This window comes from Hydra vulgaris, chromosome 08, assembly GCF_038396675.1.
Source record: "Hydra vulgaris chromosome 08, alternate assembly HydraT2T_AEP".
In the NCBI taxonomy this organism is placed as follows: Eukaryota; Metazoa; Cnidaria; class Hydrozoa; order Anthoathecata; family Hydridae; genus Hydra; species Hydra vulgaris.
Window position 1 is genome coordinate 62100001 of NC_088927.1, and position 18840 is coordinate 62118840.

Genomic DNA, 18840 nt, shown 5'->3' on the forward strand with positions numbered 1-18840 from the left:
TAAAGCATATCATGAAAAGAAAACTCCAAAACCATCCATTGATGGAGAAATTAAAGCAAATCATCGTTCAAAAAAGCTATATAAACTTTTAACCTGAGAAAACTTGTGCATACTTGAAGACAATGAAACCTATTGCAAAAAGGACTTTTCACAATTGCCAGGGCAACTATATTTTTATCAGTTGAAAGGTAGATATGTTGCCAAAAAATTCAAGTAAATTCAAACTGAAAAATTTGCTCCCAAGTTCCTTATATGGCAAGCAATCTGCTCCTATGGTTTAAAAAGAACACCATGCATAACTCATAAAATTTTGAACTTTTTATATTTATATATAATAAGAATGCTTAAAGAAATGCATTTTTCCATTTATTAAAAGCATGAAATGCCCACAATATCAGGGTGTTAGCCAGAAAAAAAATTCATACAGTGTTTTAGCGAAATTGGGAATTTAGGTGCGGCTAAAAAAAAAAAAAAGGTCATTACATTCTGACATTTAAAAAAGTAGATACAATTTTTTAGATACAATTAAGTTTCAATAAATATTTTATATTTTTGCTGGGTTATTCATAGGAATATTTTTCTGTTTTATTTTTCAGGAGCATTTTTATATTTTATAAATGTTTAATTATAATTATTCAACTTGTTTTATTTTGAGCAATTTTCGTCAGTTTTCATTTTTAAATTGCTTCTCTCCTTTGTTTAATATTGTTGAGAGAAAACTAGAACTAAAGACAATTGTTTGCAGTTTTAATGAATGAATTAATAAATTTATTTATTGAAACTTTGATCTATTTTAATTGCGTAAATCGCTTTTAAATACAGTTTTAAAAGGTTTAAACGATTAGTTACATATATTGTCTTCTTTTATTTTTATTTTCGTTTTTAAATTATAAATGTAAAAAAAATGCTAAATAGTATTTAATTTTTAACAAAACATTTTTGACGATTTCCAAGATCCTCTTGTAACTTTTTAACTTGCTAAAACAACTTTTTAACGACAGTCAATAAAAAAACTATACATTATACTTAGGAATGCCAGAATTTTACGGCTTTTACGAAGGAAAACACAGACAAAAAATTATTACAGGTTTGTAAAATCTGTAAAATTGTAATTTTTGTAAAATCCAGACGTTTGACAACCCTAATTATATGGAAAGATTTCGAATATATCAGATTTAAAATATTTAGTATTTTAAAAATTTTTAAATAGTTAAAAAAAATTTTTAGCTATTTAAAAATTTATTATTGTTTATCATACTTTATATTACAATTTTTATCATAAGATAAATTCAAATAGTAAAAAACATTTCTTTTTTTTTTACCATGATCTTAAAAACCTTTGGGAATTTTAAACCAATTAGGAAACCATGTTATACGTGGCGCCATCAGGCTGGCTAACACCCTGAATATTTTGACCTGATTTGGCTACAAATCACTACTCCAAGAAGTCTCTAGTGTGGTATGAACAAAATGGCGTTGAATTTGTACCTAAAAAAGCAAGTCCTCCAAATTGTCCTGAGCAGCAAATTATTGAAAGTTCTTTGCCAATTATAAAAAGAATCTTATTGAAAAGCAAGAAATTAGATACAAATAAAAAAAATTTTAAGAAAAAAATGTATTCAATATATTATTATTATCACATAAATGTATTCAACATAAATGTGATAATAATAATTTTACATCTAACATTTTTGTATGTTAGATGTAAAGTTATTTTGTATGCATATAAATTAGTTTGTATGCATATAAGTTAGTAAAAACACATCATTCTTCAACAAATTGTTTCTCCATCAGTAGGTTCATCAGGAAGCTTCTTTATGAATCTACTGATGGAGAAACAACTTGTTGAAAAAAAAAATTAGATAAGTGTTTTTACTTATTATTGCTGTGTTCTTTAGGAACATTGAGCACTCTTTTTGTAGAATACACAACGCAATTTATATTTATATATGTATGTATGTATGTGAATATATATATATATATATATATATATATATATATATATAATATATATATATAAATATATACATATATATATATATTTATATATATATATATATATATATATATATATATGTATATATATATATATATATATATATATATATATATATATATATATATATATATATATCAGATATCAGTGGCTATTCTAGATCATTTTTGACAGCATCAACCATATTTGGGCGCCGCCTAAATTAAAAAATAAGACCCTTTTTATTTTAATATTTTTACGGCAATATTTGCCGTAAAAATATTAAAATAAAAAGGGTCTTATTTTTTAATTTAGGCGGTTTTTAAGACATAACTTTATTTTTTAATTTAGGCGGTTATTAAGACATAACTCACTTCTACATTATATTGAAAAAATATAATGTAGAAGAGAGTTATGTCTAACTTTTCATATATGCATACATTGATCATAAAATGATAATTTTCCTGCCCATATTTTCCATATTACTTTCCATATTACATATTACAAGTATTACCATGTTACTTTCCATATTACTGTGCTCGGTAACTTTAATGCTCATCATTTGTTATAGTGTTTCTAGTAATTAGGTTTTACACATTTTTCTTTATAAAACCTTTTGGCCATATTTTTAAAATTTTATTTTCCTGAGTATTCACTTTTTACCTTCTTTTATTCTCCAATTTTTATTAATTTATTCATTTCTTATTTGTGTCTTGACTCCAAATATACTCTCCATCATTCACTTTTAAAAAGTTCTGATTTTTAGGTTTCAGAGTTTCTAAAACATTTTTTAGATAATCTTTATTATGTAATATCTTGCCATAGTCTTATGATAAGGTCCAAGTAACGCAAGATCCATAAACCAATTTTTCAATTTATTTTTACTTAATTAATCTTGTGTTAATTATTATACTAAAAATCAAGTCAAGTTTTACTAAAAATCAATTTAAGTTTTACAAGATAAAAGGCAACATTAATACACATAAACAAGGAATATGCTAAATTAATCTTAGAATTAATACAGTTATGATTTTATATATATTAAGATATGGTATATATATATAGGGAAGACAGGAGCTAGTTGGCTACAGTTTTAGTTTATGAGCTCTGCATACATGTTGGTGATTATTTTAGAAAATATCAAACTGCAGTTTAAAATATAGACTTAGCAAGCAATTTAATAGTACAAAAACTGAAAAAATATGCTTATTGCCCTCTTTCTCACTTACCCTCTTTTTATGTCTACCTAACTCTATACGGTTTTTTTACAAAACCAAAAAAAAACATTATATTGAAAAAACTTCCCTTTCCAACCCAAACTCTTAGTCCATGTAGCAATAACTCTTAACAAAATAACAAAAGCCTCAAACAAAATAACAAAAATAACAAAAGCTTCCACAGCTCCCTATTTTAGCATGACAAAAAATATTACATATATATATATATAAATATATATGAATACATATATTTATATATATATAAATTCATATGCATATATATATATATATATATATATATATATATATATATATATATATATATATATATGTTTATATATGAACATATTTATAAATATATACATATATATATCTATATATATTTATATAGATATATATATATATATATATATACATATATTTATATATATGTATATGTATAATATACATATACAAACATTTATATATATATATATATATATATATATATATATATATATATATATATATATATAATATATATATATATATATATATATACTATATATATATATACACTATATATATGTATATATAGATTGTATATATGTATGTATGTGTGTATGTATATATATATATATATATATATATATATATATATATATATATATATATATATATATATATATATATATACTATATATATATATATATACACTATATATATGTATATATAGATTGTATATATGTATGTATGTGTGTATGTATATATATATATAATATATATATATAAACATACATACATACATACATACATACATATATACATACATACATACATACATACATACATACATACATACATACATACATACATACATACATACATACATACATACATACATACATACATACATACATACATACATACATACATACATACATACATACATACATACATACACACATACACACATACATACATATATACAATAAAAAATATATTTGTAACAAAATTTTCTTTATAATGAATACAAGTAAATTATTCTATAAATATTGTTTTGCTATGGTAAACTCTTTTCCATCATACAGAAGTGTAGGTTAGGAAAGGAACAAAGAATTACATATGTTCCCGGAGCACCAAAACTATTTTTAAAATTTTAAACTTTAAAATACAAAACATCTCTTTTAAATTTTCAAATATATTTTTAAAACTTATATAAAATATTTTAAAATAAGCTTACGGAATACCAATTTCCATAATATTTCCAATTATTTGCTGACCAACCATGATGATTACAAGTTGTATAGTCAACTCAAGGAAACATCCTTGAACAGAACAACCATCAAAACGAAATTTTTGACTAGTAAATCTGTTATAATTTCCAGGGCTGCCAACAAAAAACTCGCTTTTAAAAAAAGCTACATAAAAGATTGAAGCATATGTGTTTACAAACTGAAAGCAAAACATCTTTATTGTAAAACTATCTTCATACTCAGTAAATGTTCGTGGGTTTTCCCAATTAGTTAACTTGACTGCTATGCGCTCATAAACAAACTTTAACATGTTGATGGTAAGCAAGTTTACACAAGCAGCAGATGCTGATACCATCATCTTTGAATAAGTTCGAATCGCTCGATTATTTTGCCGAATGAGGAAAATATAAAATGCAGCTCGAAAGACAATAACACCAAAAACAGCACTGATCACTAATATAACAAAAAATAATGCAACACCAAATGCACCAAAAATACGAGAATATCTTTGAGATATTGGCATATATGGTTCTTTTTTCAAAGTAACTGGATTTTTCCTGAGTTGAGTAACTTTTGCAAGATACTCAGGTCTAGGCTGTTCTTCATCTTCCTCAAAGTCCATAGTATGCCATTCATATGCTAGGGATTTTTCTTTTCTTTTCCAAAATTCTAAGTATATAGTAGCCCACAAGGACATAAATACAGAAAAAAACAAAGTAGAATTATTGTCAAAGTAGTGAGTTATCTTGGAATAAAAACACCCTTGTGTGTGTAGCAAATAATATGAGCAAAGTTTGTCACACAAAGGACACATGTAAAATTTATATGTGCCATCTGTCTCATTATGTGGATTACAAACTTCTTTAACAATAGGAGAATCAAATGTGGAAAAAATACCATACAAAAAACATAAAAGTCCAACAATTGAGGCTGGGACAAGAAAAGATGTGTAAAATCCTAGCCATGCAAAGTAAAGTGCAACTTTTTCACCAAAATAATTGCGAATGGCTTCAATAGGTTGATATTTGAAAACACGTCTTATACTAGCCCAGTCTTCTTGTAAATATTGGCGATCATTTATCGGGATATCTTTGGGATTTGTTTTTACAGGTCCTCTGTGCAGTGGATAGATATCAAGAAAAATACCCCTGGCTTGAAGATTATCTATACCTAAATCTAACTCTCCTTTACCATACTTAACTTTTTCAAGGATGGAATATACTATTCTTCTTCGCTTAATTGTTGAAAAAAAATTTGGCTTATCACTGTAGATAAATTCTGAAATTTGATCTCGGTCAAATACTTTAACAAAAAAATTTTTCTCATCTCTTGTGTATTTATCACGAATTACAAATGGATCAATATTTTTAATAATACTATATAACTTTCCATGGTACCATTCATTTATATATATATCATAATCTTTTATAGGCATCTTCATTTTTAGATTTTCAGCATATTCACATAAAACATTAAATGGTGCATGCACTTTGATAAACCGAATAACATCTTCCTAAAACAATATTTTTTATACAATATAAAATAAACATTTAAATGTAAAATCAATTTCTACATTCACATCAATAATAAATAATAATTTAAATTTTAAAATTAAATATATATTACTTTTGTTCAAAAGTAATGAAAATGGATTTTCAAACAATATAGAAGTAGAATACCCCTATAACATTTTAAATATTTTACATACTGTAATGTAAGAGGGACTTGTTACATTACAATATGTAAAATAACTTTTGACGTGCAAAATGTCCGTTATTTTTACATAACTGAGACATAACTTTTTGTGTAACAATACATAACACTGTAACGTAACATTATGTGCAAAATGTCCGTTATTTTTACATAACCAAGTCGTAACATTGTAACGTAACGCTACATGAAAAATGTTATGTAACAACACATAATATTTTGACCTAATGACACGTAACATTGTTGCCTATGGTATCCTTCTATTTAATTGTTTTTTTCATATATACATACATACAGAGATCTATATATATAGAAAGAGAACTAGATACATGGAGAAATAAAGAGAGAGAGGTACAAAAGTGCCATGACTTAGTAAATTAGATTAGAGAGTAGAGACAGATATTACGCAGAAAGTGCAAACTACACATAATTGGCTCAAGCAATTTGAAGTGCATGATATATAGAGTATAACATAAGAAAGGTTGACATTTTATATACATTTTTGCTTGTGGTTTATAAAAACTTGTGATGTATTACGCTTGTATTATTGACAAAAAAAATTATAATGTAACATAACAAAATCTAGTTAAAATACATCTCAAATAAAGATTTTTTTAACGTAACGTTATGTATGAATTAGTTACTCTTAAAGAGTAACTAATTTAGACGTAACCGTCTAAATTAGTTACTCTTAAACTTAATACTCTTAAACTAGTATTTAGTAATGAGCAACAACAGCAAATGAACAAACACTTACCAAATTTTTAAGTTTATTTACTTAATATTTAAATAATAATTAGAGAATGTAACCTTGTTACCAATTATAACCGATTGAGACGTAGCGTAACTTAAAAATGTTAGAGGGGATAGCACATATTTTTATCATTATTATATTTCAGAAATATATTCAAGTATCATCTTCAATTACAATATGAGAAAAGTGCTTCCACTACGATAAATGTGTAAAACAAAGAAAATATAATTCATTGAATGAAGTTTTTGACATCACAAAATAAGATATTGAATAGCTCTGCAGATAAAAGATTGCATCATTTTCAGATTGAAAGCAAAGGACAGGTTGGTATAAAACTTCAAAAACAGTAACGGCAAATGCAACAACATCAACTTCTAAATCCGAGTTTGAGGCAAAATATCAAGAGTCTGAAGGTTCAGAGGAACAGTCCAAAAGTACCAGCAAAAACTACAACTAAATTAGTAACATCTTCAAAGTTATCAACCAGAAAAGCAGCAACCATTTGTCTACAGTTACCTCAAAATGGGATTGACATTCAGATACCTTCTGAATGTTTTCACAGTCTGGTATATTCAGATCAATTATTAAAAAAGCTGTTAAACTCAAAGAAGAAATAGAGAAAGCACTGCATTTAGAAGCTGGTCACTGCACTTTGATAGTGAATGTATTAGTCAACAAGAATATCAAGTGTTAGTGTTGAAGAATAAGCAAAGAGATATTAAGTTACAAGCATTATATCTACCAGACAGAAAAGCAGATATTGTTATTAAAGGTATAACAGCTATTCTCAATGAATAAAATTTATGGAAGAGTATAAAGATGATTGTAGTGGACACTACAGATGTAAACACTGAATAAAAGAATGGGATTGTCAGTTAGTTACAAAGACGTTTTACTGTAAAGAAACTGGAAGAACCACAATTCATTGGTTGTCAATATCATGTTCCTGACCTTCGCGTAGTAATGGATAAAAAACTTGAATATTGAATATCCGTTTATCTGATAATATGTAAAGAACTACAAACAACTTAAAAAGAATTTTAAAAATGGTAAAGAAGCCATTACTGAAACAATGAATGTCAAACAGAATGGCGTTAAGATATGAAATATCTATTTTATTTCATAATGTTTCATAAGAACCTGCTGTATTTCTTAAAGTGAAATTTCAAAAATACTTAAATTAAATAAAGAATGAATAAAAGATATAATTCGTGAGCAATACTAGCTTTTTTAGCATTTATACTTCTACCAAAAAGAAGAGACACTACTCGACATTTGTAAATTTATCTCTTACAGATGGACAAACCATTGGTTTACTGACCAAATGTAAAAGGCAGGTGATTATTGGAAGTTATGTAGCAGCTTGTAAAGGTCACAAAAAAGTGAAACTCAAGTGAAAAAGTTATGGAATCAGAAATCATCGAGACTGGAAATTCTTAGAACAAATCAGTGTGCAGAAAGAGCAATTAAGTCTTCAAGATATTTTTGACATTTAGATTTATTTTGTGTAACAAAGCACAAGAATTGTATATCACTTTTTAATTAAGCTGAATACTACTCAACAATTTTTCCATATATACAGTAGCTTAAAATCATTAAATTGTTTGAAATTTTATCCATATGGCATATATGGAAAATTCAAGTTTTTGGTTTGTAGGTGACCTTTTTCAACAAGAAAATTAGTTTTTTTAATTACTTTTGTTCAAATATTCATCGATTTTTTGTCTCAGGAACATGAGATCACAAAAAAATATATACATATATATATATATATATATATATATATATATATATATATATATATATATATATATATATATATATATATATATATATATATATATATATACATTAGGGTGATTTATATTTGATAAATTTTTGAAAATCAATTTGGTCCTACTTGGAATGGTTGACCACCAATATAAAAATGACTTTAAGCCCAAAAATTTTAATGTCACGTGACTTTAGAGGTCCCCGCCAGTCAAACTTGTGTATAAAAACATAGCAAACTTCAGGGGTCTGGCGGGGACCTTTACAATTAACACGGAAAGCCAATTTTTTTTCTCTATGGACTTATCTTATCTTTTGGAAATTTTATATATCTTTTGGACTACTTATTTATTATAGGGTAGGACCAAAAAGATATAAGGTGGTATTTATTCCACACGATGTGGAGAAAGTGGCTAAAAAACCGGTTTGTTTACATAAATTCTTGCATTATTATGTATAACTGCCGCTGGTTTATTCTTCATATTTAGGCCAAATTTTGAAAATTAATATTAGAACTAAGCATTAATAATATTTATATAGAAAAGGCATGTCAATAGCTACCCGCCCCCTTCATCCTATCATTGGAGATTTATACCCCCTCTATCCCTTCTTTGTTGGAAGGGAGGGGGGGATTTTATAACGTGATTTTTTAAATAATATGATTTTATAAATCATATTATTTAAAATTACTTTATTTTCGTTAGAAAAAAAGACAATATAAACATTAAATTTTGATAACATTTTGATTCCTGAATATTTTGGAACATTTTTTCATTTCTGCGGTTTTAAAAACTAAATTGTCGTATTTGCGAAAGACATATTGTCGTAATTTTACATTTTGTGTGTGTATGTAGTGTATCCGTAACAATCTATAAAAGGTATACTATCTGCGGTTATATACAAAATAAAAAATTTAAAGAAAAGTAAGTGTAAGAACTCAAAAGAAGCAGGAAAAGCTAGACAAGATTTCAAAAAAAAAGGAAAGAAGGTTTTCTGGATTGCTAAACCAAATATCCAAGATATTCTAAAGAAGACTTGTCTTAATAAGGAATCGTATTGTACTGATATAAAATTTTTGAGAGATCAAAAGACCAGTCATAAAATGACTCTGGGTAAAAAAAAAAAACTTTATAACCGGAGAATTAAGAAGAGAGAACAGAGAAGACTGACACATCCACAGTTAGTACACAGTGTTAAACAGTTTTCTCAGAGAGATGATTTTACTACAGAGCTTCAGTTTTCTTTAGAAACCAGTGATATAAATACCAGCATAGACTCAGATTGTTCGTTTGATTTCGATCAGCCAGGTCCAAGTAATGACACCCCACAGTTAGCCAAGGATTTTGTAAAAGATATTGCCATGACTTCAGTTTCCAAAAATATTTCCTCCAGAGATTTGTTGCATATGTGTACAGATTTGGTTGTTAGTTCAGGTGAAAATGTTGAAGACTTTTTACTGTCTCAATCTACTATTTGGCGGGCACAAAAGAAAACCATCCAGCAAAATGCTGCAAAGCTTAAAATAGGGGTTAAAAAAGCTGCTGAGAAAGCACTTTTCCCCATAATAGCTCACTCTGATGGAAAAATTATGGAAGATATTACTAATGGGAAAAAAGAAAAAAGAGACAGGTTTGCTGTTTTAGCTAATATTGATGAAGACATTAAGCTTCTTGGAATGCCAGCAATGGAGCATGGGACTGGAGCTGCTCAGTATGAAGCTTTGTATAATGTACTGGAAGATTATAGAATATGTGACAATGTGAAGGGACTATGTTTTGACACAACTGCCTCAAATACTGGAAGTCATTCAGGAACCAATATTAGGTTCAGAGGGGAATATTATTATATTATTCAATATTATTTTCAAGAGGGGATTATAGGGAGTTATTGGAACTTACCCTGATGTATCTGTATCCTAAAATATTTTTTAAAGTTCGATGTGGATAAAGAACCGCAAAAACATTACTCTCAAAACCAGTTCCTGATCATTTTCAGCATTCAGAGAGGTCAAACTTGATAAACAAGTTAAAATTTAAACAAGAAGTGCCACCAATGGCACTTCTTGTTTAAATTGGATAAAACTCTTGGTTCATCTTCAGTTTATTAAACCTGACAAGAATGGAGGACAAACTTTGGCTAAACTGTCCTGCTCTTATGTGGTGCTATGTTGACTAGTTCAAAATATTCTCCAATTTTGTAAGTAAACTTGAAGAAGTGTCCAATTGTTCTGAAAGGGCTGTAAAACTTGTATTAGAGTTTGTGAACAATGTTCACAATGAGGATGATTATCAAGAACTTATACTAGCTCTGCAGCAAAAACAAGATCACCTCCGTGGGTCAGAAACCAAGGAACAGTTGCAGCTAGCGTATGAAGCCAGCTATCGTAGGAAACCAGAGAAAAAAATAACATGATTTATATATTATATTTATGCATTGCAATATATTATATTATATTTACATATCATGATTTTAATATTTATATTGCCAAATGATGTTGTTTTTTTTTGCTAAAGAAAATAAAGCAATTTTAAATAATATGATTTACAATAAAATTTAAATGACTTACAAATTATTATTAATGCATAGTTCTAATACTAATTTTCAAAATTTGGCCTAAATATAGAATAAATCAGCGTCAGTTATACATAGTAATGCATCATTTTATGTAAACAAACCGGTTTTTTCGCCACTTTTTCCACATTGTGTGGAATGAATACCACCATATTTCTTTTTGGTCCTACCCTATTATAAATAAGTAGTCCAAAATATACCATATAGAAGAAAAGTTGGCTTTTCGTGATGATTTTAAAGGTCCCCGCCAGACCCCTGAAGTTTGCTATGTTTTTATACACAAATTTGACTGGCAGGGACCTCTAAAGTCACATGACATTAAAATTTATGTGCTTAACTATTTTTATATTGGTGGTCAACCATTCCAGGTAGGACCAACTTGTTTTTCAAAAATTTGTCAAATATGAATCACTCTAATATATATACTTATATATATTTTTATATATATATGCATTTTTAGTTTTAGGTTTTTTCAGTATTTAGTTTTTTTTTAAAAGAAATTATTTTGAAGACCAGAAAAAAAAGTTTTATTTTATTATTTGAATGACTGCCTGCCCTAACCAAACCCTCAGTCGATGTAGCTGCACTCTGCTGCAAGTCAGGCTAAGATAGTCAATGGTTGATGTAGCAGCACTTCCTTGCAGCACCAGGCTATAAGATAGTCGATGTGGCAACACTCCGTACATATTTTACACCAAAAAAATAAAATCAAAAACATTCACAATGTTTTTATTTTCAAAAAATCAAATAAAAACATTGAGAATGTTTTTAAAAATGTTTTAGTCTTTTAATTTGCGTTTTTGTGGTTTTTTAAAAAAATATAAAATTTATTTAGTTTCCTCAATTAAATTAATGCATTTTGTTATAATCTAACCTTAATTTTGTCAGTTTAGAACGATAGAGAGGCTACGAGCTGTTTTTTACCACAAACAGTATATTTAAAGCTTTTACTAAGGTATATATATATATGTACCTATAGTAATATATATATATATACCTATAGCAATATATATATATATATATATATATATATATATATATATATATATATTATATTATATTATATTATATTATATTATATTATATTATATTATATTATATTATATTATATTATATTATATTATATTATATATATATATATATATATATATATATATATATATATATATATATATATATATATATATATATATATATATATATATATATATATATATATATATATATATGTAATATAATATATATATTTAATATTAATTTTAATGAAATTTATTGTAGAACTTAAAAATTCAAGTACAACATTTATAAGTGGATATTAGATTATATGTATTGTTTTTGCCAGCAAATTAAAATTCTTTTGTTACTAACGGTTTTTTAAATGAGAAAATATCAGATATTTAGCTACCAAGTAATATAGTTTCTTGCAACAAAAATCTTGAATTATCATCTTTTAACACATTATTTTACAAAGTTGTTCTTTGTTAATAATTTTCTAACCATTAATTACATTTACTATAATAAATTAAAAAAAAATAATTTTAACTTAACAATTTCATACAAATATGGTTACAAAAGAAGTATTTCTAAATGCTAGTTTAGAGAGTTATATACTTTTATAAATAAAACATTAGATACACACTAATGAAGTCATAGTGAAATAGGGACTTTAGGGGTTTAATGCATACACCAACTGATTTAGGAAGAATATGCAAAGGAGTTGCTGCTACACCATTGGGTTGGGTTGGGGCAGCAATAAATCTTTCCATTATTCTTCATTTTTGCTTCTTTTTCTAAAAACTTCCTTTTCTAAAAACTTCTTTTCAAAAACTTCACATTTTAAGAATTAAAGTGTTAAAACATATTAGAAAATTATATTACCCTATGGTGGCTCTAAAAATAAAATTTTTGAAAAGTTCTGTTGGCTCCTTTTAATGTGTTTTATAATAATAAAATAACACTGGATTTAAAAACTTTTTAATAAATCCACCTTGAACATTTAGTGAGTCCCTTATATCATCAAATAAAAGAGTTTAAAAAAAAATACTAATAACTGATTAATTACTGCTTGCTATTTATCTATACCTTATCTCTCTTGGTAATGATAAACCATTTATTCATATAACATACTTTAACTTCATTGTGGAATGCTATAGAATACTTGGCATTTCTGTGGTCTGTAATTATAGTAGTTTTTTTTTATAATTTATTGCAAATAAACTACGCATACCTATTTTTTTTTAAAAACATTTTTTTTGAAACGCCATTTTTGATGTTATTTAAAAATCAAAAAGAAAAAATTTTTTTAGCTCCTTACTCAACTCAATTAAAATCTAGTCACTTTAAAATTAAAAAATTTTTGTTTAAAAAAATAATAATAATAACCAAACAAAATATATTTAATACCTTACATGTAAATTACACATATACAGCCCTGAAAATTAAGGTCACCATTAATGCAAACCATAGAGTAATAAGTAAACAAAACTAGAATTTATAATTTAAAGATTAAAAATATTCATGAGAAATTAAAAGATTGTTGCTATTCCATTAGCTTATGGAACCAATTTATATCCTATTCAAAAATAAACTATTCTTTTTTTATTTCATTTCACTTCCCTAAGGCTGTGAAGGTCACTACAGTCGAGGAGGCTACTTTAGATGTGGTTACAACCCTCCCTTAACTCTATAATTCTAAAAAAAAAATTTGACGAACAAGGCCACTGCTTGGAGAAACAAATTGATTCTTCAATCACTAGAAAGATCAGGTTGTCTACTTTATGCACTTATTTAGCTCAAAGTATAAGTTACTCATAAAAAAAAACACAGTTGAAAGAACAAACATTTTGTAAACATATTTAACAGAATAAATATTTTTGTTCACGTCATTTCAAGCTTGGTTGAATTCATTTAAATTTGTTCAAATTTGATTTTTTTAATTTAGGAAATCAAATTTGAATTTGAGTCAAATTCAAATACAAATTTATTCAAATTCAAACTTATTCAAATTTTTTCAAATTCAAGTTTGGTCTTTTCAAATCTTTGTCAAATCAATATCATTCAAAAAACCAAACATTGTTAATTAAGTTAGAATTGGGAACCAATTAATTAAATTCAAAACTTGAAAGTTGGAATGATCATGTTTTGAATGTTCAATAACTTGGCAATTTGGACTTTTACAGTTCACATTTTGCAAACCCCCTTTACAAATTGTTTAAAATTTAAACTTTTTTTATTTTACCTTGATACAAAGATATTTTTTGGTGCACTTGGCAATAAAAGGAAACTCCCAACAATGCTTTCGATACCATTGTAGCACATCAAAATTGGCTGGAGGGGGATCTGTCGAGTTAAAAGACCTGTTCATTTTAAAATACATGGGGCTAATGGCTGACTTAAACAGTGACTGGGTGGGCTTGCTGGATTAAGATGACCTTATTTTAACCCTAAAAAAACAAGTTTAAATAATTAAAAAGATTTAACTTTATATGAAAGCCAATTTTAAAGCCGATTTTTTTTTTGAGTTCTAACTATCCAATCTTTGCAACAAAGTTGTAGCCCTCATCAACTTTCTTAAGAATTCTTTGATTCAAGTCCTGGATTAACTCAACTTCATTCTCTTTATTTAATGCTTAATTATTTCCTTGTAAGTTTCCCTGTTGCATTTTTATGTTGTACGAATGTGAATCCTTTGTAAAATGGGTAGAAAATTGCTCTATAAGCATAAAGCTTGTTTTTTGATCCCACAAACCAGAAATCTCTTTTCCAACTTTGACTTTAGAGTTATGCAGAACGCTGTAATAAAATATGGCTTCAGACCATATTTTATTACCAAATTGTTTCATTTAAACCAATATAATAACCAAAATTGACTGTATGTTTCAAATATTATATTAAAAACATTCAACAAATGAATTGATTACAAGTTTCAGAAGTTGAATTATCTTTTGATTGATTGTTGACCCTGATACACTCTGACCTGATCCTTTGTTGGTCAATCCTACTTTTGTGGGTTCTGGATGACAGTTTCAGGAATGTTGAGGCACTCAGACACCACAACATTAATTAAGTGATCCCCACACCCAAGGTCCTCCTAAACTTTATTAGAGATATACTAGCATATTTGCAGCATTATCACTTGCACAGGTCTTGTGAACATTAGATGAAAGGTCTACAATCTCTATAATTGCTTTATTTCATTGGACCTTATTGCCTTCTACTGTAAAGTATTCATAAAAATCCCATGACAAATGTAGTAATCCAATTTTCTAAAAATGATTTACTGTATTGACAAACAAAATAGTTGTGAAAGCCAATCCAACAGCATTATCTTTTAGATCTGTTACAATCTAGTTGGTTCCTGCTATTTTGACCAATTGATAAAGAAGAGGAAGCTTTGATCAAACATAATTCTGGCTGACTTCATGTGGAGCTTTGGATCCAAGTATTTGACAAAGTCTTGAAATGCTGCCTTACTAGTTTACTATACAATACAAGTTTACTGCCCAAGCAGTAAACTTGTCTTCAACCTTTGGTTGAAGGCAAGTTTACTGCTTCTATACAGTTCATAATAAAAAATCTTATTTATTCAAATTGAATTATGTTCAAAATTGCTATTTCATTTGAAAATTGAATTTAGATAAATTTAAGTTAGATATTATCCAATGAATTAACAAAATTTGTTTCAGAATTAGAGAGTTAAATCTGAGTGCTCAAGTTGGTCTCTTTACTTATCAGAAATCAGCTTCTCCACTTGGTTGTAAATTTTATCTAGCTTCTTATTATCATCCAGTCTTTTTAGATCCCATACTGCCTCAAATAACAACTGCTTTGACCTTGTCTGGATAAAAGGACCTGATGTGAATCCTCAGAAAGCTGGTAAGTTTGGTTTATAAGTTTTTTTTTAAATAAGTTCAAAGTTCTTGAGTTTTTTTCAAAATGTTAACTTGCTTTTAATTTTCTTTTTAAATCAAACTCATCTTTTCCACACAAGACAGTAATTTCATTTTATTTTCAGATTTTATAGGTTTCTATAATGTAACAATTACTACACAAACAATTCCTTTTGGACAGTTAAAAACACATCGTAGAGTTCATTTTGGATAAGAATTTGCATTTTGTGTAATTCTCTTTGGGCAAGTGCTAACAATTGAAACACTACAATTCCCTCAGGCATTATTTCCACTAGAAGAAATTTTACTTGAATGCTTATAAAACCCATAGTGTTAAATTTATATTTTTTTAGTAAAATAAAACTTAATAAATTTTTATAAAAAAATAGAGCTTTTTTTTTTTGGCGTTCTTAAACCATTTGCCCTCAAGAAAACAGCACATGTCTTACTTAGATAAAATTCAAAATTGTATCCAATTAAATATAACTCGAATCTCAAAACTGAATTCTAATTTAGATTTAAAATTTGACAAAATTTGAATTCGTATTTGATATCAAATTTCAATTTTAGTCAAACTATTTGAATTCAAATTCAAAATTCATTCAATCTTATGTTATGTGAATAAAATATATGGAGAGAAATGGCCTAAATTTTTTTCATTCGATCTTATGTAATTTGAATAAAATATATGGAGCGGAATGGCCTAAAATTTTTTAGACCATTTGCTTTTTCAGTTATTTTAAATAACCCTTGTTTTTAATTTCATTGATAAAAAATAATAACTTGTAACATCTTCTTTAGAAAAAAATGATTATCTTTTGATTTAATATTGTGCAGCAAAAACAATAGTTATCATCAAGCAATCTCTTAAATACAATGTTTCGAAAATGTCAATAATTGCTTAAGATAAATAAAATGTCACTTGTTGTAATGATTTAATTTTTTTTTCTTTTAATTCTATTTTTAAATTCTTTTTTAAATGCAAACCTTGTTAAATAAGGCTGCTGTGCAAAGAAACAGGTTAAGCACAGTCCTTCCAGATGTGTAGGGTAAACAAGAACCTCAAATCTTTAATTGTGAGATTTTTTTAGAGCCTAGTCGTTCTACCACTAGTTTACCACCCAATAATTAGTTAAAACTTCTTGGAAAAAATTTCAATGAAAAAAACCTTGTTCTATAATAAAATAAAAAATAATATATAATTTTAATGATATGATTTGTAGGTGCTATTTTCTTTTCTTTTGAGTTTTTTTATTTCGACAATTTAGGTAAAAAAGGTAAAGCGGGTAAACATATTTTAGATAGGTGCAGAAGGTAGACATATACCACATGTATTATAAGTTAATTCAGAAGGTTGAATATAACAGCATAAAAAATAGCAAAATATGAAAAAAACCAAACAGATTAAATACCTTTTTTTTTCCACGAAATGTGCCGTATTCCTCTTTTATCTGTATTTAAAGAAGTAAACCCTTAATAAAATGATTTAAGATATACTGTTATAAAACATTCATAAAAATAAAACAAAAATGTAACAAAAACCTTGAAACAGTCATAAAAACAAAAACGTGAATACATTACTTGTAATAAAAATAAACCCAGCATCTACAAGGTTGTCTAGTGAAAGTGTCTTTACTTAAATCAATTTAATAAACTCTATTTAGATTTTAGATTTATTTATAAATATTTATAAATGAATAATGGTAAACAATGTTTAAAAAAATGTATATATATGAAAAAAAATCCCTTCTTTTGAGATTTTGTGTATAAAGCAGTAATAAAATACATTCTTGAGAGATAAATACAAATTTTTGTAACTAAATTTCTTAAATAATTATTCTGAATTTCTTTAAAAAAACTACTTTGTTTTCGCATGTTTGTATAAGTTTTTAAGATAAATAATAATTATTAATTACTTCAATAAAAACCTTTATTTTGTATTTATATAACTATAGTATTTCTTATATTGTCTAATTCAATTTGTCCTTTTTTTCTGTATTTAAATAATTTTAGGATATTCTCCAGTACGTCAAGATACTCCATTTAACTGTCAGATTTTACCTAAATCAAAATATTAAAAAGCCATTGATTTTTAATAGTTTTCACAGTGGGCCAGAATTCACTTTTAATGGACAAAATTAATAACTAATTAAATATTAGGTCTTTATTTACTAAACTTGGCATGAGTACTAATATGAGGTTTGCGCTTCTTATGAAAGTGATATTTTTATATTTTGTTGCTATGGATACCTAGTTTTACTTAGCAACAACCTACTTTTGGTAGTTGCAGATGTTTTATGTGTGTTATTTACATAATAATTAGTTTGTCCATTATTATGAGGTTTGCCCTTCTTATAAGAGGGCTATTTATCATTTGGTTGTTATGGTTACCTAGTTTTATGGATATCTAATTTACATAGCAACAACCTATTTAGATAGTTGCAGATTTTTTACGAGTGCTATATTCATTAAATTTGACATGAGTACCAATACAAAGTCTTACTTTATATGGTAGTCATAATTTTTTAATTTAATTGCTATAGATACCTTTATTGCTTAACAATCAGATATTTTCCTTAGTTACACAAAGATAAATTTTTATCGCATTTCAACCGTCCCATTTTAAATAACTATCAAATATTAAATATTTAGGTAATTCAATTTAGGTAAAGATTTAGGTTATTATTAATAAAAACAAAACATATTGCAATGAAGTAT

General features: G+C 26.5%; 1 protein-coding gene across 4 annotated transcripts in view; it reads right to left on the minus strand.

Moving 5' to 3' along the window:
* Positions 1-18840, minus strand: part of LOC100210722 (anoctamin-4) — a 99954-nt gene that overhangs the window by 49219 nt on the left and 31895 nt on the right. For 3 of the 4 annotated variants that reach the window (XM_065804107.1, XM_065804108.1, XM_065804110.1), the window contains 2 exons: positions 17535-17573; positions 4416-5941 (listed from right to left, as the gene is read on the minus strand). In XM_065804107.1, coding sequence (XP_065660179.1) covers positions 4416-5941; positions 17535-17573 — 1565 coding nt within the window. Of the gene's footprint in view, positions 1-4415; positions 5942-17534; positions 17574-17703; positions 17766-18840 lie in introns of those variants that run through there. The other variant, XM_065804109.1, reaches the window with a different exon arrangement.